The 27,086-nt window shown below is 44.3% G+C and overlaps 1 protein-coding gene across 3 annotated transcripts; it reads right to left on the bottom strand.

Moving 5' to 3' along the window:
- LOC147105811 (calumenin-like) lies at positions 1-26,674 on the bottom strand. 3 transcript variants are annotated; one of them, XM_086010583.1, is made up of 7 exons: positions 26,591-26,674; positions 21,349-21,585; positions 17,690-17,883; positions 11,818-11,984; positions 10,761-10,821; positions 7,071-7,270; positions 1-5,818 (listed from the first exon to the last, which is right to left on the bottom strand). In XM_086010583.1, exons 2-7 carry the CDS (start codon positions 21,570-21,572, stop codon positions 5,714-5,716), a joined length of 951 nt encoding a protein of 316 aa, XP_085866709.1. In that variant the 5' UTR covers positions 21,573-21,585; positions 26,591-26,674; the 3' UTR covers positions 1-5,713. The 3 variants fall into 3 exon arrangements, with proteins under 3 accessions (XP_085866709.1, XP_085866707.1, XP_085866708.1); XM_086010581.1 differs by lacking the exon at positions 17,690-17,883 and adding an exon at positions 17,960-18,153; XM_086010582.1 differs by lacking the exon at positions 17,690-17,883 and adding an exon at positions 17,960-18,153 and having other exon boundaries at positions 26,584-26,637.
- Between the last annotated feature and the right edge of the window lie 412 nt (positions 26,675-27,086).

The following is a 27,086-nucleotide window of genomic DNA, read 5'->3' on the forward strand; positions in this document are numbered from 1 at the left end:
TCTATTTTAAAAAACTTTATTGAGGATTAGAATTCAATTTGAAGCAGACACAGGCAAACATTTTACATGAAGAAAATGTACGAGTGTTGATACATCATAGAGACGTGTGATTTACTGACACTTCTAGTACAATGTGAGCGACAGCTCAGACCTGCCCTAGGGCCACAGGCAGCAAAATTAAATGTTTAAGTGGATTTGGTGAAAATATATACAAAACACACGTGCTGAATATCCTAGTGACGCAATGCAGCTGATTTTTCTGCACATGATCCAAGTAGTTTAATTTACAAACATGTGCTTCTGCCCCTCACCCAGCACGTGATATACTCTGCACTTTCATTACATTGGGTGCAAATCTGTTGCTCAGTCTCAAACTAAACCACCTGTTCTTTCCCCTCTGGTTTTCTCCCCTTAAAAGTGCTAGGATGCATTTCGACAGGCAATAGCTGCCCCCCAACACAGTCATCCCTGTGTCATCAGAGGCAGTAAGTGTTGATAGCTCCAGAGTTGAATAACCTATCACATCCGATCTTGAACCAGTCCATCAGGTATTGCAAATCGCCCTCATTTATTGGAAGACGACTCATTTCGGAACTTTAAAAAAAAAACACAACTCTTTCTTTCCTAATTCACCAATACATAGATTTTGAATAAATGAGGAAGGGCTTTGTGACAACTCAAGCTTTTGGGGCCCGAAAACAGCCTGTGGCTGAATATTCACCTTCGCAAAATCTCTCTCGGGTGGGACAGTTTAACACGCAGGTACTTCCCAGCATGGGGATTACTGGAGAACTCAGCACAGACTATGTCTCTACAGCTGGTTAGTGCATCTGCCTGACCGTTACCTACCACGGCACTAGTCTGAAGTCACTACAAAACTCTTTACCATCACTTGCCTCCTGCTCCAAGCTAAAGCCAACAGATGACCTTATACCTCACAAAAGGCCCAACACTGAAGAGGACAGCATTTTAAAGCAACAATGCAAGGAACGCCAAGTACAATTAATGTCCCTCTCAACTGTTAGCATGCTGGACAAATCCAGACAGCAGTTGCTTAAAAACTTCCCTTTATTATTTGTTTTTGGTTAATTGTGTGTTCAAGGCAAGGGCTACGAGTGCTGGGGTAAAAAATAGCTTCCATTTCAGGAGGCCAGTGTCAGAATAAAACACTCCCAGGGCAGTTCCAGCACTGATTAGATGGTGTACTGTAGAGGGAGCTCTATTACTGACACACACAGTTTGGGTAATGTCAGAAGAGCACCTCTTATTGCACCAGCAAGATATATTTCACTTCTGCTATCAGTCACCCTGAGAGATTGAGTGGGAAACAATGGGCAGTTCTGTGCTCCCAAACCATGTCCATTCGGAACCAGGTACTGACTGTCCAAGTTCTGCTCAGGCTAGATTTGAACCCAGGTTGCAGTGATGAAAGGGTAGTGCTTAACCCAGTCCCCATCCTACATAACATGTAAACTTGGACTAGATTGAATTAATATTTAAAAGGAAATTTTACAAAATCTAAATAAAATGTATTAAGTTCACCACCAAGAAAATAATCCAATCCTCTTTCTTGTATGCTGCATGTCACGGAGGCTGGGTAAGTGACAGGGCTCTGGGGGTGGGAGAAAATGAAGCACGCACCAAAAATGGTGATGTTGGTATAAAAGAGCGACAAACTATAAAAGTACCCCACTGAAGTTAACTATTACAATTCTGGGTATCCTTTTGAGCTCCTGGATTAGATCTCAGCTTGTAATACTCTTCGGGATATGTGTTATTTTATATATAAATACCACTCAGCCCCCTTAATTATATCCTGGCGTGTAACTCACTCCCAGGTATCCGTTATCCTATATATAAACAATATCACCAGAATCCCTCAATTAGGATTCCAGCCTGTAACTATCAGTAATTGCCTAATTATAATCTTTGAAGAACTGTCACAAGTTAATTTTTGAAAAGGAATCCAGTATCTGCTGAAGGAAAGACACTCAGCTGTCTGGTTAAACACTGAGGGGGGGGGGGCAGAGATCAAAAACACTCCCAAGTGTGCACTTTCAAAACTGCTGTGGTACAGGACAGTGGAAGGAGATGGGCTTACACTGGAGGCTAAACTCCCAATCTCAAGCCAGGCACTTGAGGGTAGGTGACAACAGCACCATGAGCAAGGGAGGGAACAACCTCGTGTGTGGATTTTGGGGGGGGGGGGGGGGGGGGGGGGGGGGGTGGGGGTGATGAAAGGAGAAAGAAATGTCATCCATTAAGATTGTCACTTTTTATGGTATTGGACTCTAGTTTCTCTCCTGGTTATGCAACCAGCTCAATGTGAAAGAGGAAGGTGATTAACAATATACACCACCAGGAGCTACCTAAAAAAAAAAACTCAGCACCAAATGGGCAAAATAGACTCAACTGTCAAAACACACATCACATAGATTCAGCAGACTAGTCACCATAACATCAGTTGACGGGGGCAGAGAGAAAAACCACAGCTTAGAGTGTGCGGGAGAGAACATGGATCCCATTTTCCCTTCAAGAGCTTTAGTGAGTGTAGAGGCTTCATCCAATGCTCGGAATCAGGCTCTTGACTAGAGGGCATGGGTGACAAACACTTTGGGGTGGGGAAGAAAAAAAGAGGCGGATGCAGATTATGGTTAATGTCACCATTAGCCGCAGTGGTTCCCCCTTAAAAAATCAGCACCGTGCTACGACTCTTCAATCACCAGCACAGGCCAGGTGGGGTGAGTGGCCCGTTCCAGTGCTGTCATTGCTATGTAATCAAGGTCAGATCATTACTTTGGTACGGGAACTGGGAATCAACAGAAAGCATGGATGAAAAGACAAAGTAGCACATGCTTAAAGGATTGCAACCTGCAGTTAAAAAAAGCACTCATTTTTAGTGGTAAAACATAAAATGTGGGTAAACTAAGAATCAAATCGCAACAGATAATGATAGAAATTAAGCCTACAACCGAACGAGAAAGATGGGTCTCCTCTACATTGGGGAGACCAAACGCAGATTGGGTGACCGCTTTGCGGAACACCTCCGTTCAGTCCGTAAGGGTGACCCCGAGCTTCCGGTCGCCTGTCATTTCAATTCACCGCTCCATTCCCACTCGGACCTCACCGTCCTTGGCCTCTTGTACTGTTCCACGGAAGCTCAACGTAAACTCGAGGAACAGCACCTCATCTTCCGATTAGGCACTCTGCAGCCTTCCGGTCTCAATATCGAGTTCAACAATTTCAGATCATAACCTCGGCCCCTATTTCATTTTTACTTATATTTTTCCACTCCTTTCCTCCCCCCCCTTTCCTTTTGTTTCTCTCTCACACCTGGCAGCTATCTTTTGCCCTGCCAGTACACTTTACACCTAATCCCAGCCTATTACCATCTCGTCTAGCTTCTAATCTCTTTTACTTCTTTTGGTTCTTTTATTCTTTTGTCCGATCGCAGCCCTGCCTTCGATCTAGTTCCTTTTCTCTCCAGTTTTGAAGAAGGGTCAAACCCGAAACGTCAACTCAAATTTCTCTCCACGGATGTTGCCTGACCTGCTGAGTTTTTCCAGCATTTTCTGTTGTTATTTCGGATTTCCAACATCTGCAGTATTTTGCTATCGAGAAAGATGGGTCAATGTTTTGGGTGGGAGGGATATTGACAAAGGGCCTCATTGGAAAAATTAGCTACCTTTTCTTTTTCAAATGCAGGCTGACGTACAGCTGGTGGAGCAGGGGCAAGGAGAGTATTCCACGATCGATTATATGATAGATTGACACTGCTTTAAGCAGGTTTGACAGACTGGAGTGAGATCAGACCAGTCATTCCCAGCAGTACTGTGTGGTTTTTAAATAAACACTCAGGTTCAAAGAACTTTTAAGCACATACCTCTGCAGCCTGCAGGCAAACCACACCGCACTGTTGGTGCGAGTTTAACTTCCTTCATACACACTCAATGAAACCACACTAAACCGTTGTGCTGTAGCCGTGACGTATACCCCTCTCCCCCCACAAAATGAGCTATACTGGTGAACTTCAGTGGAAGAATTCTTCACACTTGCGTCTTGTTCTCGAAACCTCAAGGCAACAAAACCTGTGCGCTGCTGAATGCCAATTTAGTCAAACACAATGAATGCAAGTCATCATAACCACCAACTCCTCATGAAAATTTAGTCAACACTTCCATTTCTGATGAAAGGTCATTCAGCTTCTCTCTACACAGATGCTGCCTGATCTGGTGAGTGTTTCCTGCATTTTGTTTTTAATCTAAGTGGACTGCACAAGAAAGATATATTCTCCATTCACACACACAATGCATCAATACCAAGAAAAATCAACTACAGGCATCTCATTGTATGTACAAATAGAACACTGAATTTACTCAGTGACTAGCTGCAAGTGCCTTTTCTTTTTTTTAAATAAGTAGCACGTCCCTTATTGTGAATATTTATATTAATCTCTCCAAATATATATTTTCTCCTCAAAATACAAGATGATGGTAAATATAGGATAACAAATGACTGGCAGAGTTACAGGGCAATGTTTCACATTAACTGTTTGGACAAAATTTAAATTCTCATGAGGGATGCCTGCATAGTTTATGATCAGCAGTATGGGGCACCTGCCCCCATCCCAGTGAGATTAATCTGCCTTAAACCAATCACCAGTTGGGTTAAAAACTTAGTATACTGTTTATTTCTAGACTCTTAAGCCTATAAAAACCATGAGGCCAGTGAAAGGCTAAGATAGGGACAAAGGTATATAATGGTTATTATGTGATCAATACTATATACAATTATTATGCCTTCAAGAGGGAGCTGGACTGGTTCTTGACTGGGGCAGAGATTGCAGCATATAGAAGGCAAGTGTCTTTATAGATACACTTGGTCCACGTGATCTCCTGGACTGGTTTCGATTGCCTGTGGGGGTCGGAGAGTATTTTTTGCCTCTCCCAGGAGATTACGCGGTGGCTGGGGATTGGAAATGCTTAGTCATGACGAGGTGTGGGGCAGGTTTGACAGACCAGCTGGTCTTTTTCTGCCTGTCAATGTCATATGTTCATAGGACAATTCTACTCTGTCTCACCCTGTGGCAGTAACATTACAAGATGGATGAACACTGTAGAATAAAATGTGACAGATGGCCAAAGTAGATTACTGAAAGTGTATCTGGTCCCCGTGTGCTTTGTGTACACACACTGGCTTGAGCCCCAAAATAGCAATTGTACAAACACATCGTGCGTTCCCTCTTACTATTCTGTCGTTCAGATATGAAACAAGGTCTGATCAAAAAGCACTTTCATAATCAAACCATTTCTCAATTCTATGTACAATGAGCAATTGTTCTGGACTGCTATAAACCAGGCCTTGGGGTTTCTTGGCATGTAAACGGGTTCTGCATGGGATTTGAAGTTGTTCTGAAATCATTTGATCAAGGAAGGAAAAAAAAACACAATACAAAAATAAAGAGGTTTGGTTTTACACATACATGGGAAGTAAATATAAATCATGAGTAACACGTCGCTCTCCGGGCACAAGGTGGCTGCTTCTTTGCAACCGCCCCCCGCACCCCCCACCCACTTCTCTGCACCCAAGTCAAGTTCAGTTAACAGCCTGAGAACAGAACACTGAGTTAAACAGCAAGTTGTAAAAAATAAATTATCCCTTCTTTATGGAATGGATTCTTGTTCTTCTTTCTCTGCAGTAGTTATCTACACACTTAGAACTCATCGTGTCTTACTAAGGCCTCCCCGAAGTCTGTGGCCTGGCTCCCCACAAACAGGTCGTACTTATTGACAATTTCTTCTTTCGAGAGTTTTCCATCCTGAAACAGATTGGGGGTGGGAGAAACAGTTACACTGGAGCCACATAACTCACAGCTGTTAGGAACAGGGAAACAATCCTGCCCCTTGGACAGATCAATCCCATCCACCATATCCAACACTCAATCCCTTCTCTCTGGCAATGCATTCAATTGGCTCTTGAACTTACTGAATTGTCCACTTCAATGCCTTTCCCTCAACTTATTCCACAATAATTTCCCTTTTGCCAGGTGGGGGGCAGATCTCTGCTCAACACCCATGCTGATGCTCGAATAACTTTTAAACTAGTCTGTGCTGGTATTTGATATCTGAACAATTTGCCTGCGAGTTGCATCAATTCCCTTCCTAATCTTAGAGAAAAATCATAGCTCATCCCCTTCCCCATATGCACGATCTCCATTTCCTGACCCCCTCCCCATATACACTGTTTCCACTCGATCACTGGTCAGCTCGAGTAGAGAATAACTGATTTCCTATGCATACTGACTAAATATTCCATTGAATAAATTCTGTTGCATATTCCTTCCCCCGACTCATTTTCTCTCCCCCCACCATCTCTCTTTGGATAGGGTTTCACAGGAGTTAGCAGTCTCTTGTACCTCCCCAAGTGGTCATTCTTCATCTAAACAAACAGTGGATGCTAGCATGCTATTCCACCATGCAAGGTGCCACAGCCCAAGCCTGATCATGCCCTCATCTGCTGTCCACACACAGGCACTTCAATCAGATTTGGCTGAACAACAGGCAGGAACAAGAACCAGAGCTGATTTCTTTGCCTCCCCATCCAAGCACAGTCTGATTGATCCATTTTGTAATAAAAATTGCATTTATATAGAGCCTCAACTCCAGCCACTCTACCTCTCTCGCCAAGATTCGCCTTAAAACCTACCTCCCTGTCCCAATATCTATGTGAGTCGATGTCCAATTTTGTCCACTCATGAAGCGCTTTACTATGTTAAAAGTGCCAACTACCTGTAAATGAAAGTTGTTAAGGTAGTGAAAAGTCACAAGGCGCTTCACAGGACCGTTAACAGACAAAATTTAAGAGCAAGCCACAGAGATATTTGGAGAGGTGATCAAGGTTTTAAGGAAGAGAGGTAGAGAGGCCGAGATATTTAGGGAGGGAATTCCAGAGCTTAGGCAGCTGAAGGCACAGACGCCAATGGTGGAGCGATGAAAATCGTGGTAACGTAGCTAAACGCTCGACACTCAGTCCAACAAGTTAAGACTAGACGAGCAGCGTGCACAGCTCACCTTGTTTTCATCAGATTCGTAGACAAGATGGCGGGCCTCAGCCTCAGCGTGGTCATAGTCAGCCGGCAGGATCCAGTCTTTGGTTTCCTCCTTATCCATTTTGCCATCTTTGTTGCGGTCTCTGAACTCGGTGAACTGTTCGCGCTCAGTTTTCACCCACTCGGGCTCGTGGCCATCATTGTCCGCAGTGTACATATCACCTGAAACCAGCGAGGGGAGGTCAGACGGTCAGCAACTTTCTCCTTTGACCTTCTGCATGCCCATCCTTAGTTGACAATACCACTTTTGCATCACGTAGCAAAGTACAAAAACTTCCATTTGGCCCCAACTCTGTTCAACAGACAATGTACTGTCCTCAGCACCAAGAACACCTCTCCCATTTTTTTGGTCTGTCAAAGGTGACTTACTGTAGGTAAAACTCAAGAGAAAAATGGCCTCCCCAGGCATCCCCACACTATCATAAATAATCAAGTAATACTCAAGACACCAACTTAACATTGCAATCCATTATCCTGACTGGATAATGAACACAGATGAAATTTCCACAACCTTTCCAGTCTGGAACCAGTGTCTCAGTAATTGGCCACCTACACCACCATTTAACCGTCAACCCCCTTAGAGATTCATCCATAATAAAAACAGAAAATGCTGGAAATACTCAGCAGTCCAGGGCAGCATCTGTGGAGAGAGAAACAGAGTTAATGTTTCAGGTCAATGACCCTTCGTCAGAACTGGAAAAAGCTGGAGCTGTAACAGATTTTAAGTAAGTGTTGGGGCAGGGAAAGGGGAGGGAAGAACAAAAGGGAAAGTCTGTGATAGGATGGAAGGCAGGAGAGATTAAGAGACATTAAGAGAAGGTGCAAGGCAAAAGGAGATGGTAATGGGACAAGTTAAGAAACAAAAGATAGCTCTAGATGAAGTGTAAATGGCACTGGCAGAATGAAAGATCTGCCATGGGGGCGATAGAGAAAAAAAAAAAATAAAAAGGACAGGGGCAGAGGTTATGGTCTGAAATTGTTGAACCCTGAAGGCTGTAAAGTGCGTAATGGAAAGATGAGGTGCTGTTCCTCGAGCTTATGTTGAGCTTCATTGGAACAGTGCAAGAGGTCGAGGACGGTGAAGTCTGAGTGGGAGTGGAGCGGAGAATTAAAGTGACAGACGACCGGAGGCTCGGGGTCAAACTTACGGACTGAACGGAGGTGTTCCGCAAAGCGGTCACCCAATTTGCGTTTGGTCTCCCCAATATAGAGGAGACCGCATCGTGAGCAGCGAATACAATATACTAAATTGTAAGTACAAGTAAATCACTGTTTCACCTGGAAGGGGTGTTTGGGGCCCTGGACAGTGAGAAGGGAGGAGGTAAAAAGGCAGGTGTTGCATCTCCTGCACTTGCATGGGAAGGTGCCAGGTGAAGGGGAAGGGGTTTTGGGGGCGATAGAGGAGTGGACCAGGGTGTCGTGGAGGGAGCGGTCCCTTTGGAATGCTGAAAGGGAGGTAAGGGGAAGATGTGTTTGGTGGTGGGATCATGCTGGAGATGGCAGAAATGGCAAAGGATGATCCATTGAATGTGGAGGCTGGTGGGGTGAAAGGCGAGGACAAGGGGAACCCTATTGTGGTTCTGGGAGGGAGGGGAAGGGGTGAGGGCAGAAGTGCAGGAAATGAAACAGGCACGGTTGAAGGCTATGTCAACCACAGAAGAGGGGAATCCTCGGTTGAGGAAAAAGGAAGACATGTCGGAAGCACTGGTATGGAAGGTGGCATCGTCAGAACAGATGTGGTGGAGACGGAGCAACGCGGAGAATGGAATAGAGTCCTTACAGGAAGCAGGGTGGGAGGAAGTGTAGTCTAGGTAGCTGTGGGAGTCAGTGGGCTTGTGGTGAATGTTTGTCAATAGCCTATCCCCACAGATGGAGACAGAGAAGTCGAGGAAGGGAAGAGTCGGAGATGGACCATGTGAAGGCGAGGGAAGGGTGGAAAGCGTTCACTCGTTGCCCGGCACCTTCCCATGCAAGCGCAGGAGATGCAACACCTGCCCTTTTACCTTCACCCTTCCCACTGTCCAGGGCCCCAAACACTCCTTCCAGGTGAAACAGCGATTTACTTGTACTACTTGCAATTTAGTATACTGTATTCGCTGCTCACGATGTGGTCTCCTCTACATTGGGGAGACCAAACGCAGATTGGGTGACCGCTTTGCAGAACACCTCCGTTCAGTCCATTAGGGTGACCGAGGTTCTGGTCACCTGTCACTTTAATTCTCTGCTCCACTCTCACTCAGTCCTCAGCCTCTTACACTGTCCCAATGAAGCTCAACTTAAGCTTGAGGAACAGCACCTCATCTTTTGATTAGGCACTTTACAGCCTTCTAGACTCAGAGTTCAACAATTTCAGACCATAACCTCTGCCCCATCCTTTTTATTCTCCTTTTATTTTATATATTTTTTTCTCTCTCCCGCATGGCAGACCTCTTATTCTGCCAGTGCCATTCACATTTCATCTAGAGCCATCTTTTGTTTAACTTGTCCCATTACCATCTCCTTTTGCCTTGCACCATCTCTTAATCTCTCCGGCCTTCCATCCTATCACAGGCCTTCCCTTTTGCTCTTTCCTCCCCTCCCCCCTTTCTCTGCCCCTACACTTGCTTAAAATCTGTTACATCTCTAACTTTTCCCAGTTCTGACGAAGGGTCATCGACCTGAAACGTTAACCATTTCTCGTTCTCCACAGATGCTGCCTGACCGGCTGAGTATTTCCAGCATTTTCTGTTTTTATTTCAGATTTCCAGCATCCGCAGTATTTTGCTTTTGTATTAAGAGATTCATCCAGCTCATTTCAAATCAAATCGCTCTCTGTCCTCAGGTATTTACCCCACATTCAAAACACATCAACTGGCTTCTTCGCAAGCCCTTGATCCATTCTACCTCTTCTCCTGTATCTCACCTCCCCTTCCTCTCTACAGTCCTCCAATAGTTTATCCGAGCCCATCTCTCCCACTCAACTTCCAGATGCTTGCCGACGACACCCAACTTAGCTTCTCCACCACCACCTGTGACTTCACAACTGTTGCTGTCCAGTCGACCATTAAACCGACCATCAAGCCTTGGATGAGCCAGAACTTCATCCAGTTAAACCGTGGCAAGGCCAAAGCCATCTGTTCCAATTCTTACCCGTAACATCACATCCGCTCCAATTCCATTCCTCTTCTCCAGCTATAACATACAGCTTCAAGTGTCCAATCTGGCCCCAACCTGAGCTTCAGACCCCTCTCGTCCATCACCAAGACTACTTCCATGTGCACAGCATCACTCCATCCCTACCTCACCATCATGTTTGCAGATTTCCTACCAAGCTCCACACTTTAGAAGCTCCAACTCATCCAGGCCTCCAAATCCTGTCACATTATGACTCCTGCACATGTTTCTGCCCTTGCCAATCACCACTGTCACTGCATCCACCCCAACATATGGAATGTCAAAATCCTCTCCTTCACCTACAACTTTCTCCACAGCATTCCCCCAGCCCCACATCAGCCTGGTTTATGGTGCATCTCCCCCCCACCCCACTCCCTCGAGATACTGTAGCATCAAAAAGGTGCCATACAAGCTATTGTCAATAACTGATCAGGTACAACATCACCCTCCAATTTTACCTTTCTCTGACCCTGCACTCTTCCAACTCTGGTCTACTTACCAATATACTCCTCCAGATCAATGAAGCCATCTCCATTCTTATCAATGTCTTCCATAGTTTCCTGCCAGAGAAACACAAAACTTTCGTTTATTTCTGTGTATAAACTGTCAACAGCAGGAGGTAATATGACTCAATCAGAATACAGAAGAGTTCTGCTTGCTGTTTAAAGTCTGGTCCGTACAAAACTACTAAAAATGGAATGAACATAGCAGGTGACCATATTTGGAGTCTTGTCCTCGGCAGAGTCCGAGTGTCTATACAGCAGAAAATTAAAGTTGGCAATGATGGCAACCATTGAGCCTTCGCTAGCATCCAATCATATACAAATCACCACTGCTGTGGACTCCCAGTTTAATCAAATCAATCTCCAGAAAAAAGGGTGAACAGCCACAAAGAAAATATCCAAGAACAATGAAAAGTCTCCAGTACACAAGTTGTAACCAAGGAGCCAAAGTCATGCTCAGAAGGAAGGGAACAGACAGTTTAGGTTTAACTGTGCAGGGTTGGGAGTGTGAAACAGGATGCTTGGGGGCATGAAGGTGGAAAGGACCATTTTAAAAATCCAACAAGAAACTAGATAATTTGCTGGCAAACAATGTAATTGAGATGAGCAGTTTAAAAAAAAAAACAGGATGTGTGTTTTTTGGGGAATCAGCCAAATGGGCCACAGTGGTCCTTTATGGTCTTGTACATGCCTTATGTTCCGATAACAAACAAAAAAAGTATCGTCACAATCTACGTTACTCAGTCCTGACCAGCTGCATGGTTTCAAGAAGCCAAAGCAGTCTATCCGTCTAACCTGGAATCCCAGCCCTTACTAGATATTCATTCAGCTCTTCTGCATCTTGATGCACTAAATCATTGAAAGGAAAGCTAGATAACTACATGAGGGAGAAAGGAATAGAAAGATATGTTGCTAGGGTTAGATGAAGCAGAGGGAGGCGGCGTGTGTGGAGCATAAACACTGGCATGGACCAGTTGGGCCGAATGGTCTGTTTCCGTGCTTTAATATGTAATTTTTAGTTTGGGGGAGGGGAGAAAACATGGAAGCACTGACCAGCACAACGATGTCCTTCATGTGGTCGTATTCCTCCGGGTGCAGGAAGGCAGTGAACTCCTCTTTTGTGGCAAACAGGTCACCATTCTGGTCAGCCCTTTTGAACCGGCGTTCATCTCTTGCCATCATCTGTTTGTAGTTGTAACCATCGTCAGCATCCACATCATCTGTGGAGATCAAACCGTAGGGGAGGAGAAAGCGGGCAAGAGGAGAGAATAATTACAACATTAACAGGTTGAAAACAGAGACACAAGTGAATGAAGGATCGGTCCCAGAGAGAATGCCAGGGTCCAGATAAAGTTCTGTAAGCGGTGTCAACTGATGAAACAACAATGACGGTGTTTATACATTCATTTTTATAGTACTTCATTCTTGCTGGTGTTGCCCTACAGCAGGAAACTCTGCTGGGAACTGAGCTTGGCATTTTCTCAAGTTATGAAAGGCAAATTATATCATTCTTTTAAATAAAAAAGTTGGTGAGTTTCCACAATCCCATGGTAGTACCCCATAAATGGCAACATCATGACTTACATTCCCAGAGAGTTTCCCCCCACCCCCCATTTATAAAAAGTGCTTTCAAAAACACTCAACAGGAAGGTGTTGGGTTTCATCTTTGGTCTAAGCCGAGTTAGTCAACCTTAATCAGGACATTTCATTGGCCTTGGTGACCAATGGGAAGAGGGGAAACAGGAAAATGGTGGAATAGTCCAGATTCCTATGCCAGATCCACATCTATTGACCTTCCTGGAGACTACATCTGGGCATCAGTTGAGGAGAGGGCCAGATTTGACTGCACTGCTTCCCATGATTAGCTTGGCCATCTCTGCTCACACATGATTAACCATTTGAGAAAGATACCGGAGGGCTGCCAGCAATGTTCCCTGCAAGCTGCGCTTTGTTCTGCGTGGCCTGTTTCTTTTAATGCGCAGTCCCTTTAAGTTTCTGTACATGCACAGTACTTACAATGCAAAAACCGGCTAGCAGCCTGCGCACAACTTAGAGGGAACACTGGCTGCCAGTATTGGTGAAACTACACAGTGCTTCAGAGGTGGGGAGAAAGCTGCAACATTCAGCCACAGCTAAACACAAGTAACCAGAAGGTGTCTGTCAGCTGACATGAGTCAGTTATCAGTCAATGCTGGGAGAACTACCCAAAACTTGGACTGCCAAGTTGCTAGTTTATGACGACAATGTGGTCACTGAACAAGACTACAATTTACTACACTATCCACACAATGAAGTGTTGAAATACCCTAGTCCCTTCATGGTGTTAACACAGTAGAGATGTGCCAATCACAAATGTCAAGTGGCACACTGTCAAAGCAAACACCCTGCTCCAAACCAGGAGGCTGATCCCCACATATTTCCTGCATGCTAGTCTCTTATCGTAAATATCTTTGTCTACCAATGAAATGCCCAATACTAGAAAACCATAAGACGTTCAACACAGCAATTGGCATTCCAAATTCCACAGTGCAGAAAGTGCACTGTGTCCAGTAATTCAATCTATGACTGGGCACAGTAATAAATAATGCACCCCAAACTACAACTCAAAAGACACTTTCTCATGAGATTCACCAACTCAGAATTCACCTGCCATCATAACGCAGAGACCCAAGTTAGAATATTTTAGTTGCACAAACCCTTACAACTGCTGCTCACCACTTCCACACATGGATATGACTAAGCCAAGCTGTTTACACGAGATACATTTGTGACACTCAATGGCCGAAACCATCTCACGGAGTTCCCAGCAGCTGGAGTGGAGACGAGGCATGGTTACAAGTGCTGCACCTGCCTTGTGCGCATGTCCCGCCAAGCTGTGCAGCAGTTTTGTGGCTGCTCAAACGAGTGTGTCAATTTTGAGTTTTGAATTAGGAGCTTTGTATGCTGTGAACCCACTTGCAGCAGGAGCTGGATAGAGACTATCCAAAGTCATTAGGTAGGACCCAACAGCCAGACAAAAGGAGACTTCCATTACATCAGATTGAGCTATTGGTCTTAGATGTGAAAGGAAAACATTTAACTTACCAAGTTTCCTCATGTATAAAATATAAAAAGAAAAATTCAAGGACTTACCTGGTGAATGAATGAGATGGAGATGCCATGTGTGGACGGATAAGGATTGTGGTGGTGGGTGGAGCCGTGGAAATGCTGGAAGGAAGCAACCTGGAGAAAGGTGCAGCAGTTCTACACCATCCCTCCCCCCCTACCCCCGTCACCCATCCCAGAGAGGCCACTCAAAGCAGTCATGCTAGAATGGCCATTTATGAAAAACTAGTGGATGAAAATAGTGTGCTGCTACTTTTTTTATTTTTAAAAAGAAAGTCTACAGATCCAAACCCCGATGTGAAACAGGTTTAACTACTAAATAACCAATGCCAACAGATAGTATTACACAGAATTTACAGCACAGAAACAAGCCATTTGGCCTAACTGGTCTGTACCGGTGTTCATTATCCACACGAGCCTCCTCCCAACCCTACTTCATCCAACCCTTCTACTAGGGACCTTACCTCAATTGCCACACCAGTTAGAACTCAACTTCTAATGGCTCAATGAGAAAATGCACCATGCAGTATAGTACTGAGCAATACAGGACAACAAAGTGGGATGTGTTCTTTGTTCTAGGTATCGCCAGGATGCTGCTATTGCCCTGCATCAAGTTAAAGGGGAAAGCGTGCTAAGCTTGAATAAAGGAGACTGTGAAGGTATGAGAGCAGAATTGAGTAGAGTGGATTGGGAAAATAGATTAAAGGGTAAGACGATACATGATCAGTGGTGTACATTTAAGGAGTTAGTTTACAACTTCCAAAAAATATATATTCCACTGAGAAGAAAGGGGTGTAAAAGAAAAGACAGCCATCTGTGGCTAAGTAAAGAAATTAAGGATAGTATTCGACTAAAAACAAGGGCATATAAGGTAGCCAAATCTAGTGGGAGGATAGAGGATTGGGAAAACTTTAAAAGACAGCAAAAAATAACAAAAAGATTGATTAAGAAAGGGAAGATAGATTATGAAAGTAAATTAGCAAAAAATATAAAAACAGATAGTAAGAGTTTTTATAGTTATATAAAAAGAAAAAAGGGTGGCTAAAGAAAATGTTGGTCCCTTAGAGGATGAGACCGGGAAATTAATGGTGGGAAATATGGAGATGGCAAAAACACTGAATGAATATTTTACATCAGTCCTTACAGTAGAAGACACTAAGAATATCGCAACACTGGACAAACAGGGGGCTAAGGGGGGGGGGGGGGGGGGGGGAAAAAGGAGCTAAACACGATCAAAATCACTAAGGAAGTGGTACTCGGTAAAATAATGGGACTCAAGGCGGATAAATCACCTGGACCTGATGGCTTACATCCTAGGGTCTTGAGGGAAGTGGCGGTAGGGATTGTGGATGCATTGGTAATAATTTTCCAAAACTCCCTGGACTCGGCAATGGTCCCGGGGGCAGACTGGAAAACTGCTAAATGTAACACCCTTATTTAAAAAAGGGCAGTAGACAGAAGGCTGGAAACTATAGACCGGTTAGCCTAACATCTGTGGTAGGTAAAATTTTGGAGTCCATTATTAAGGAGACAGTAACAGGACATTTGGATAATCATAATTTAATAAGACAAAGTCAGCATGGTTTTATGAAGGGGAAGTCATGTTTGACAAATTTGCTGGAGTTCTTTGAGGAAGTAACGTATAGGGTGGATAAAGGGGAACCAGTGGACGTAGTGTATTTAGACTTCCAAAAGGCATTTGACAAGGTGCCACACAAAAGATTATTGCTTAAGATAAAAAATCACAGGATTGGGGGTAATATTCTGGCATGGATAGAGGATTGGCTATCTAACAGAAGGCAGAGAGTTGGGATAAATGGTTCATTCTCAGACTGGCAATCAGTAACTAGTGGTGTTCCGCAGGGGTCAGTGCTGGGTCCCCAACTCTTTACAATCTATATTAACGATTTGGAGGAGGGGACCGAGTGTAACAGATCAAAGTTTGCAGATGATACTAAGATGGGGGGGAAAGTAGTGAGTGAGGAGGACATAAAAGACCTTCAAGGGGACATAGACAGGCTAAGTAAGTGGGCAGAGATTTGGCAGATGGAATACAATACTGGAAAGTGTGAGGTTATGCACTTTGGCAGGAAAAATCGTAGAGCAAGTTATTATCTTAATGGCAAGAAACTGGAAAGTACTGAAGTACAAAGGGATCTGGGGGTCCTGGTGCACGTAACTCAAAAGGTTAGTATGCAGGTGCAGCAAGTGATTAAGAAGGCCAATGGAATGTTGGCTTTCATTGCTAGGGGGATAGAATATAAAAATAGGGAGGTATTGCTTCAGTTGTACAAGGTATTGGTGAGACCGCACCTGGAATACTGTGTACAGTTTTGGTGTCCATACTTAAGAAAGGACATACTTGCTCTCGAGTCAGTACAAAGAAGGTTCACTCGGTTAATCCCGGGGATGAGGGGATGGACATATGAGGAGAGGTTGAGTAGATTGGGACTCTACTCATTGGAGTTCAGAAGAATGAGGGGCGATCTTATTGAAACATGTAAGATTGTGAAGGAGTTGGATCGGGTGGATGCGGGGAAGATGTTCCCGATGATGGGTGAAACTAGAACTAGGGGGCATAGTCTTAGAATAAGGGGCTGCTCTTTCAAAACTGAGATGAGGAGGAACTACTTCACTCAGAGGGTGGTAGGTCCATGGAATATGCTGCCCCAAAAAGCTGTGGAAGCTACATCATTACATAAATTTAAAACAGAAATAGACAGTTTCCTAGAAGTAAAGGGAATTAAGGGTTACGGGGAGCGGGCAGGAATTTGGACATGAGTCTAGGTTCAGATTGGTCATGGCCCTGTGGGTAGCGGAGCGGGCCCAGGGGCCATGTAGCCTGATCCTGCTCCTATTTCATGTGTCTAATTCTGTTAGATTCAGGAGATGGTTCTGTGATAGTGGATTGGCGGTTAGGATCAGATCAGCCATGAGCTTATTGAATGGCGGAGCAGGCTCGAGGGGCTGATTGGCCTACTCCTGCTCCTATTTCTTATGTTCTTAAAAGGTTATATACACAGCAGGATTCCTACTCCAGAGCACTAGCCAAGAAGCTCTGCTGAAAGTTCATGTGGCCATCAGATGAGGACAAGATCAGGCTCAGCCTTAAAATTAGAGCTCGGCCATGTAGGAGTGAAATAAGGAAGCACATTTCCCCCCCCCACACAAAGTGTAGGAGAAATCTGGGAACTCGCTCCCCAAAAAGTGGATGCTGCTGGGTCAATTGAAATTTTCAAGACTAAGATTGATAGAATTTTGTTGGCTAAGGGTATCAAGGGCTATGGACCAAAGGCAGGTAAATGGAGTTGAGGTACAGACCAGCCCTGATCCAATAGGATGGTGAACAGGCTCAATGGCCTGCTCTTGTTACTATGCCCATGATCAAGTGGCCAACCAAGCCACCGAGAACCTTCACATATGCAAAGTGGCCACTTGGTTCAGGTGGAGGAGGGCTTCAGTGCCAATAGAACTATAGCCATCAGGAGCCACTGCCTTTAGTAGAGGAGGAAACAAAGGGGAAAAGGGAAAGGAAACAGGATAAAATGCAGGCGGAAAAAAAAAGTATAATGAAGTAAGTATGACGGCAATTTTCTTGATGGACGTGAACTTTTATTGCTGAACTACCAACCTCCACAAGGATAAATTAGTGCAGTTGAAGTCTCCGATAATGCCAGGAGCATCAGAATTCTTTCTGAATCACTCCTATAATCCACAGCACAGTAGTTCAGCACTGGAATGCCACCTTCCGTTTACTGCCATCGACCCCCATCCCTTAATTATTTGCATGCTGCTCATTGTCCCGCCTGCTGCTCCTTACCCAGGTAGTAGCCGTACGTTACGTTTCTGTACTCCTCCCAGGAGACCAGCCCGTCCTGGTTACTGTCGAAATCAGGCCACTGGCGCCCAACATTCTCGAAGATGTACCTCTTCTGAGCCCGCTTGATCCAGGCCTTCAGCTCTGCCTCCGTCACAAATCCGTCCTTATCCTCATCTATTTTATCTACTACCATTCTACAAAGAGACAAAAAACGTGTAGATGGCAGGGTCAGATTCTGGACCTTAAAGGGTTTTCAAAAAAAAAACCTACCCAACAGGGACCCATAGGTCGCATTTTTGTACTCTTCCCAGGTCACGAGGTCATCGTCGTCTAGATCATGACCCTTCCACTGACGGTCGACATCCTCGTAAAGCCAACGCTTTTGTGAAAGTTTAATCCATTTCTTAAGTTCCTCCTCTGTAACAAACCCATCCTTGTCTCCGTCGATTTTATCTACAATTTTTCTGTTGGGAGAGTCAGAAAACCCGGGAAAGGTTAGGAAAGAAGCTTGGAGAAGCTGATCGACAGGCACTTTTACATTCGACATAGGGGATCCTGGAGAGTTGCACAGAAACAAAGACTTTTGTGGGGCACTCGCCACCATTTACCTTGCTCCTACGTCCGCCCCGACCAAGGGCCACAGCAGGCCAGAGTATGGTGACTCATGGGTAAAATGGGCCATGGTGCTGGACATCTGGAGGATCCCTGGGTATATTTAGAGTGTTACCAGCTGCAGCAATACTGCACCTTTGCTCTTTTCAGCACCCATTCAATGTAAAAGTGCCTTTGGTGAAGACGGTTAGGTTCTACTGTGCAGGTATGGGGATGCGAAGGGATTGTACAGCAGCGGAAAGAAAATGACAGCCTTCAAAATCATCAGGAGGTTGTTAGTACCATTCCAGGGCATTGATTTTTCAAATAGGCCTGTAACAGGGTCCTCCTCTTCCCCCACGGCAGTGACCCATGCTTGGTACAGCTCCTGCATGTGCAGGATTTCCTCCAGTACCTCATCCAAGTGGCCAGTCTTCACGAGTGTCTGTCTACTTGACCATGGGGGGGGGGGGGGGGGAAAGAGAGAAGGTGGGGAAGAGGTGTACGAGGGACGATTTGGGGGGGGGGGGGGCACTACATCCAAATCCTACCCTCAAGATGCCATCATACTTTCCATGATAGACTGATTGCATCAGGACCAATCTTGGCTGATTTTTCTCATCTCTCTAGTACAGCCCAATTGTAATGTCCCCAGTGCTGCCAAACTGGGACCAGCTAACTGTACAAACCAGTGACTGACTTGAGGATCTTGCTGATCTTTATGGTTCAGTAATTAATCATCGGGGAACCCTAAAAGGCTAATTAAAGAAGTACTCCACTATTCTTTCACCTGTAGAACCGGAGTTCAAATCCAGCCAGATTAGTGGAATGAAATCAGTCTGTCACAAAGGAATTGATTTTGGGGCCGTCTCAACCATGTACTAAGTAGGCACACTAATGTTCACAACCTACCACTCAAAGGTCACAGAGTGCTAGTGTGGGGAAAATATCACAGTAGTGTAGAAGGGATGTTCTTCTGAAGCTGTTAAAACAGAGCAGCGTTTGTACTCTGCACAAACCCTGATCTGGTATGGGAGAACTTGGAGCCATGAGTAAGTGCACATAAAATTAAATATTTGATGGGATACTGCACATTGCAGCATATTACATGAATTTTTTTGTACAGTATACAGGCAGACATTTTTGACAATTGGACACATTTCCAAAAAAAAAGAGCAAGAGGCATGATGAAAAAATGGATGGTCGAGATCCAATGCGGGTGTAGTGGGCCTCAATAAACCCATGTAACAATGCTTGCATTCCAAGCCCAACTGGGACTCAAATTTAACTGAATTTCTGCTGGAGATGAGACAGACATCACATGGCGCTTCAACAGTCTGTCAAAAGCAGGAGGAGGAAGGGAATTAGGAGAGGTGGCCAAAGGCACATCGAAGAAGTAGATTTAGTAAGAGATTTTTGAAGGTGGGGAGGGAAATAGCAATGCCACCGTCTGCCACTGATGGCTGTTGGGAGTGGGTCAGTGGGGCAACTCTTAGATCAGAGTTGGAAGGGTGGAGCGTGCAAGCTACGACATAGGGTTGGGTGTAGAAAGACCACAGGTGGATGTGAATGAGGATTTTGAAGTCAATGCCGAGGGATAGTGAACCAACAAAGTTAGAAAATCAAAAAGCTGTTTTTGCGCAAAAGCACGAGACGATCAAGTGATGATTTGAACAAAAGGGTTTTAGTCGCAAGCTGCAGAACAAGTCCATGCTCTGTAAGGAAGTAAATGAAAGCAACAACACCCACTCAGTTAAAACTCAGCTTCAGAATTATGGTTCACAAAACCAGTTTTCAAGTGAGCATGTCCCAGGGACTCTCTGTTGCAGAATGAGCTTAAAGAGTTAGTTATTCATTGTGAATTAACATGCACTTTACATTACATTTACTGCTAGAAGAAAAAGACTTCACCCCCTCCTCACTTGAAGCTGCTGATTCTCGCTCGGATATAGATCTGCGTGCACCAACCCCCACCCACCCCCTCAATAACTCACCCAAATGGCTATTCTTCACATGCAAATCTAAATAGTAAATGTTGATAGACTATGTGTCCTCAGTACTCGAGCAACTTCCCTCTGGGAGTCACTGCGCGATGATCAGGAGTGGGTACCTTGGATAATTCACCTTCCCTTCTTAGCTCAGAGGCAGAGGCTAACTGCAACACACCGTCCACCAACCAGCAGAGGATCCAACTTGAGAAAGTACACTCTGGACACAGTCCAGTAGACAACTCAGTTTAGAGACAAGACTGGACAGGGAGCAGATCAGTTAAATCTCAATGGCAACAGCTCACGATGAAAAATAACTGTTTCATGTATACACACACACACTATAACCATCAGTACTACAGCCACACCCTCATCCAGAAAGTCTGAAAAAATCTCAGGACCCTGAAGTCCAATTCTGGCAGAAGTTCCAAGCAGCCAGGAGGGGCACAGCACAATACCCACATTCGCAGCTCAGGGAGGGGTAATGCATCCCACTAATGGCTTTTACAAACCACGCGTTTCAGAGAACACAGGGCAGCATCAACACAATCAGAATAAACAGAAGCCAACTGATCTAGCGGTTAGTGTTTCTGCAGAGGAAGTTAGTAACTAAACTATTACAGTCCTGTTCTAATTAAGGTTTTTTCTTTTCAAAAAAAGGCAAGTAAAACCAGCAGCCACCTTCTGATCTAAAGTTCCTAACCCCTTTGCTGCTACAGTGCCCAACTGCCAAAAGGAGTCATCTTTTGCACCAGTGTTGGTTAAAGCACCCGACTCCCATCAATGGAGGGACTCTCCACACCATTAATGCTGAGGTACCCAGCTTCCATCACGGGAGGAACTTGCGGCATCTATGGTGGTATAGAACCTAACTCGCACCAGAGGGTCCCCATACGTCTAGTGGTACAGATCCCAACTCAGAATCTCAGTATTTATAGTTCCAAATCTTGCACCCTTTCAAATGAAATAAAAGTTGGCTGCGTCCCGATACAGAATATTGATGAGTCTGGTGAACAGCTCTACAACTTTTCTAATGCAAACCATTATTTGCTAAGCATTTTCCAACATTTTCTTACACACCCAAGCCTCTCTTTGCTCTCCTCAGGAGTGAGCTGATCGAATGTCTTTGCCTCCTCGGCTCCCAGGAAGGCATCGTGGTCGTATTCAAAATTCTCCGAGTCATCGTGCACCTTGTCGCTCAGCTCCTTCTCGTGGAAGGCACGATCCTTCTTCTCGGTGGGTTTGCTCAGGGCATAAACGCCACACATGGTCAGGTACAGAACGAGCTTCGTCAAACCCATCATGTCTGTGGTCTTTCTGAAAGGGGAAGGGGAATGTTAAACCCAAAGATTTGGGCTATATTGTGTGAACACACATGCAGTGTTGAGGAAAAAACAGGGAAGAGAAAGAAAATGAAGAAGAAGCTTATTCCTTGAGTTGAGAGAAAAAAAAGTGCTGAAATTCAAAAATTTAAAAAACACAATGCTGGGTACTCGAACAAAAGTAGGTTAACATTTAAGGTGAGACGCTTCATCAGAGCACTGATTAGAGTACATGTTTGGGCTATAAGGCAAAGTAATTAAGTTTTGTTCGACTGCCTTTGCCTCATTATTCAGCCTGCCCTTCCCATGCATCATGGGTGGCCAGGCAGGCTGTACCTGTGCCAGTGATCTTCTAGCCAATTACCAGCAGATGCACAAGCAGCCTGGGCTGAGTCATTTAAAAATCTATCTGCTGCTTCTTCCTCGGTCCTTGGAACAAAAGCTTTTACAACTCAGCTACTCTTCCAGGAAAGGTTCCAGCTCCTGATTGCCATCTAGTAACTGACCCTTGCTAGAAAACATGCATGTGGATGGTGCTCATGGTCAGGATCAGATTCGGCTGCAATGCCGCCCATTGCTAACACTCACTGTTCTGTGTTCACTAATGAAGATGGCCACTTGGGTGATGTACTACAGGACACTTGGGACCTGCGGGCACTGTCTCTCACAGGAGACAGAGAAAATTGGAGGGAGGAAAAAAGTTTGGCATCAAAACTCCAGTCAGCTTAGGGTGACACTTCAGCGCAATACTGAGGGAGCGGGTGCCGCCTTTTAGAGGAGACGTTAAAACAGAGGTTCTGTCTGCTCAGGTGGACTTAAAGATCCCATTGTGCTATTTGAAGAGGAGCTGGGGAGTTCTCCTGGCCAACATTTATCCCTCCAACACCGCCAGAAACAGATTAACTGGTCATTTCTCGCATTGTTGTATGGAAATCAGCTGCCTACAAAACAACAGTGACTGCACTTCATAAAGTAATTCACAGGCTGTGCAAAGCTTTGGAATGTCAAGGACATGAAAGGCACTATATAAATGCAAGTCATTTCCTGTCATAAAGCATACTTAGCCAAAGTAGGAGATTTTAAAACTCAATTTCCTTAATTATCCTTTTGTAAAATCACTGATCAGAGTGTTCTCTATAAATTCTGTTTTACAGTCACGGAAAGTATTTAATAAATTAGATGCTTCGTTAGGTGCTACCACAATAGGAATCTGTCCAGATTTTTAAAATCAAGGCGCGTCATCATCGCGCCACAGCTACCCAATTTATTTCATCTTTCACCCTTTTTAAGCTTGAAGTATAAACAATGGGTTTTAGCTCTTCACTTCACCTTGGTTTCTCAACTTGGATACAGGATAATCGACATAAACCTAAAAGTAACTCACTTTATTTGTAAAAACCATCCAATGTTGAAATCAAATACTGGGTTCTGAACTGCGAGCTGGTACAAAAAGGAAGCAAAAGGTGCAGCTAATCCCATTCCAATACTGGTAGGAATTCGCCAGGATTCAATACCGTAAAATGTTCACGTTACTGCCAAATACAGGCATAAAAATGACGGACTATTAGCGATGATTTAAATCTTTCCAGACAATTTAATTCCAATTACTGCAGGTTACCAGAACATGACCATTCCTTCCTTCTACACATAAGGACACGCTCCTTTTGTTCATCGCTTTCCCCTGCTCAGCCCTTCCCCCATCAAACTCCAGTCACTTCCTTTCTTTTTACATCCACTTCCTCACAGCCTCTTGCATATCCTTGTCCCCGCCACAAACATCAAACTATTTCCTCAGTTTGCATCATCTGAATTTCCTGGACTGCTACCATTTCTCTGCAACTTTTTTTTGTTTTACAGATTGCTTCATTTTCAGACTTGTATCTGCCCGCTCTTATGACAAGGTTCTCTAATGTGCTGTCCTACTCCATCCCCCTGTCTACAACTACACTGGGGAATATATACCCGTTGCTCTAACACCTTGGGATATCCTGATCAACCCCTACTGTAACGCTCCAATACATACTACAGGTACTGCTTTATAAACTTACAGAAATAAAATACACACCTCACTGCAACATTACAGCTGCCTCACTAATCAACTGTTTGAGGCACAGCTCCATACATATCTTAGCTCTCCTGGACTCTCCAACATAATTTTAGTAACAGTTTGCTCTGAGAAGATCCAGCCCCACAGCAAAGTACAATGGGCATGATAACATACGTTGAGTCTTTCTCTGTACATACTGTACCAGGGAAAGCAGGAGTCCAATTACAGTTCCTTGTGCTACCTTAGCACCAATGTGTCCAACCATCACTACACTGTGTAAAACACTTGAGACAATTAAGTAAAAAGTGCCTCAATACAAGAGGCTAGTATTTTCTTTTAAAGTTAGTGCTAAAAATGAATAGCCAGCATCATCATTCTATGATGAGTTTAGATCTACAACAGGAATGTTTAATTCTTAATACTGTTACTAACCTTACAATAAACTAGGGAATATAAACCATTGTATTTTAATGTTATCCAATATGTTTAGCTTCAGATACTCAAATCACCACTTCAAGTTGATCCCATCACCAGTCTGCACACTGCATTTAACTATATTTCAAACCGATCTTACTCATCAGAGGGAGGGATCCCAGACTTTAACACACACTCAAAGCAGGTCAATAGGATAATTATATAAAAAGAAAATACTGGAGATGCTGGAAATCTGAAATAAAGACAAAAAATGCTGGAGATATTCAGCAGGTCAGGCAGCATCTGTGAAGAGAGAAACAGAGTTAACGTTTCAGGTCGATGACCTTTGGTCAAGAGTTCTGACGAAAGGTCATCGACCTGAAACGTTAACTCTCTCTCTTCACAGATGCTGCCTGACCTACCGGATAATTATATACATGGCAAGCAAAGTGAACTCACCTCCTCTTCACCCACCCCCAAAAGGTACTAAATCAGACACCTCAAAGTGGCCATTCTTCATGGGATGAGCCTGCTCAAGTTGTGTATATGTGCATGCGTGTTGGCATCAAGGTATCACAGCCAAGCTTGACATTGCACCAGCCCAACAATACACATGCACACTCCACGCCAGCTCAAGTCACTTCAGTTTTCATAGAATCAAACAAATTTACAGCACAGAAGGAGGCCATTCAGCCCATTGTGTCTGTGCCAGCCAAAAAAAAAGAGCTATCCAGCCAACCTAATCCCCACTTTCCAGCTCTTGGTCTGTAGCCCTGTAGGTTACAGCACTTCAAGTAAATGCAATGAGGACTTCTGCCTCTACCACCCTGACAGGCAGTGAGTTCCAGACCCCCCCACCACCCTCCGTATGAAAAAGAATTCCTCAAATCCCTTCTAATCCTTCTACCAATTACTTTAAATCTATGCCCCCTGGTTATTGACCCTTCTGCTAAGAGAAATAGGTCCTTCCTATCCACTCTATCTAAGCGGCTCAATTTTATACTCCTCACTCAAGTCTCCCCTCAGCCTCCTCTGTTCCAAAGAAAACAACCCCAGCCTATCCAATCTTTCCTCATAGCTAAAATTTTCCAGTCCTGGCAACATCCTCGTAAATCTCTGCTGTACCCACTCTTTTTTTTTTTATAAAAAGAGCGAGAACCTGGCTGATCGTTCCCAGCTCAAGGACGTGGAGGCCAATTACAGCACCCTGGCAGAGATCAGGCAACCGAGCACAGGATTAAACCTGGAACCGAACTGGTCGGGTCTGTCAGACTCAGTTCCACACTGGGCAGCAAATCCTTCCAGCCAAGCAAGAGACCCCTTAACACACCATCCAAGCACAAATACAGGTTGAGGCTGGAATTAAAATCTAGTCTCCTTTTCCAAGAAAAAGTGGAGGCAAATGTAGCATATTAATACTTATAAGTAAATCAATTAATCTATAATTATAGCATTCAAAAGCCATGATTAGAGATTACTCTAAAGTAATCTCTAGAGAATGCCTTGACTGGCCACATTGTTGCTACTGACTTATGAAAAACCAAACTCACCTCCCACACAATCTACAGTTAGCCTGGTCTTAACTCCAAAAATAAATCTGCTAATTCAGTATTCATTACAAACATTATTTGCCACTGGATAAGAAAGCATAAAAGTTCAAATATTGCAAGTCACTAAGAGAAATAAAATGTTAAACCAAGGCCCCATCTGCCCTCTCAGGTGGACGTAAAAGATCCCACAGCACTATTCGAAGAGCAGGAGAGTTCTCCCAATATTCCAGCCAATATTTATCCTTCCACATTTGCTAAAATGGATTATCTGGTCATTTAGCTGATTGCTATTTGTGGAGTATTGCTGTGTGTAGAACCTTGCTGTACCAAAAAATATTTTTAAAAAAAAATCAAAATCGCTGCTGCCTTTGACTACTTTACAACAGTGATTACACTTCAAAAAAAAGTACTTCTTTGGCGGTGAAGCACTTTGGGACTCCCCGAGGTCATGAAAAACACTAAGTGCAAGTTCTTTCAGCAGCACCCAGTCATCCTATCGTATTGCCCAACGTGTAAGAGTTGTAAGCAAAGAATACAAAAAAAAATTCTAACCACTCTGGCCGAGTGTATTTCACCTGCTCTCAACTCACTCTCTAATTAAAAAGATCTAAAAGGAAGGAACCCAATTGCATGTCCTACAATAGACATCCCCAAAAGGCAGCCCTTGTCCAGTGACCCTGGAAACAATGGGTTAAAAGATTGTAAATGTGTGGTAACACTGACCAATTACCAGCTAACAGTTCAAATACAATTTACCACTAATTCATCCCCAATGGTAAATTAAAGCATAGAATGAAACTTAATAATGCAAATTAAACAGCTAAATTATTTTTTTCTATATGTCGCCCATTGAGGGAATGTTTAACTCTATATTTACTAGGATCTCAACGCTCCTCCAGTTACTTGAATACAGCATCTTAGATATTATACCAATCCTTAAATATTAAAGCAATATCTAATACAAAATAACATTAACAACAACCTCTCACCTGTTCTTCTCTCTCTTGGCCACTCACTCTGATGGGGTCTACCGGAAATAGCCCACCCCTGCACCCAAAACGGAAACATCCCCCCTGCTGCAACCAATCACCGTTCGTCTCCCGAATTCCCGCCTCCCTTCTGACGTCACATCTGTGGCTCCCCATTGGTCGGTTCTCACGTGGGATGCCATTGGTCGCAAACCGCCACGTCGCGCGCCCCGTTGTCTCTTTCTCTCCTTCGCTACGTGGGCAAGCGCGAGCGTACGCGCCGGGCGCAATTACGTCAAACATTCAGACAATGGTCGGTCGCCACGGGAAACGAGGGCGGGGCCTGAGATTTTAACAACTTCGAGGGATCGCGTCCAACAGCAACCTGTATTTATATAGCGCCTTCAACTTAGCAAAAACGTCTCAAGGCGCTTCACAGGAGTGTTATAAGGCAAAAAAAGACATCCGGGACTTGAAGAGAGACGGTTATCCACTATGTTTGTGAGAGGCATTTTAT

This window comes from Somniosus microcephalus, chromosome 17 (genome assembly GCF_052327205.1).
Source record: "Somniosus microcephalus isolate GS21.2 chromosome 17, FLI_Smic_1.0, whole genome shotgun sequence".
NCBI classification, from domain to species: Eukaryota; Metazoa; Chordata; class Chondrichthyes; order Squaliformes; family Somniosidae; genus Somniosus; species Somniosus microcephalus.

Excerpts from the sequence above, each read along its gene's own strand:
- LOC147105811 (XM_086010583.1), bottom strand. The coding sequence starts at position 21,572 with ATGATGGGTTTGACGAAGCTCGTTCTGTACCTGACCATGTGTGGCGTT. Across the intron at positions 11,985-17,689 it reads AACGTACGGCTACTACCTGG|ATGATGTGGATGCTGACGAT; the intron begins GTAAGGAGCAGC and ends TGATCTCCACAG. Across the intron at positions 10,822-11,817 it reads TGAAGGACATCGTTGTGCTG|GAAACTATGGAAGACATTGA; the intron begins GTCAGTGCTTCC and ends TTTCTCTGGCAG.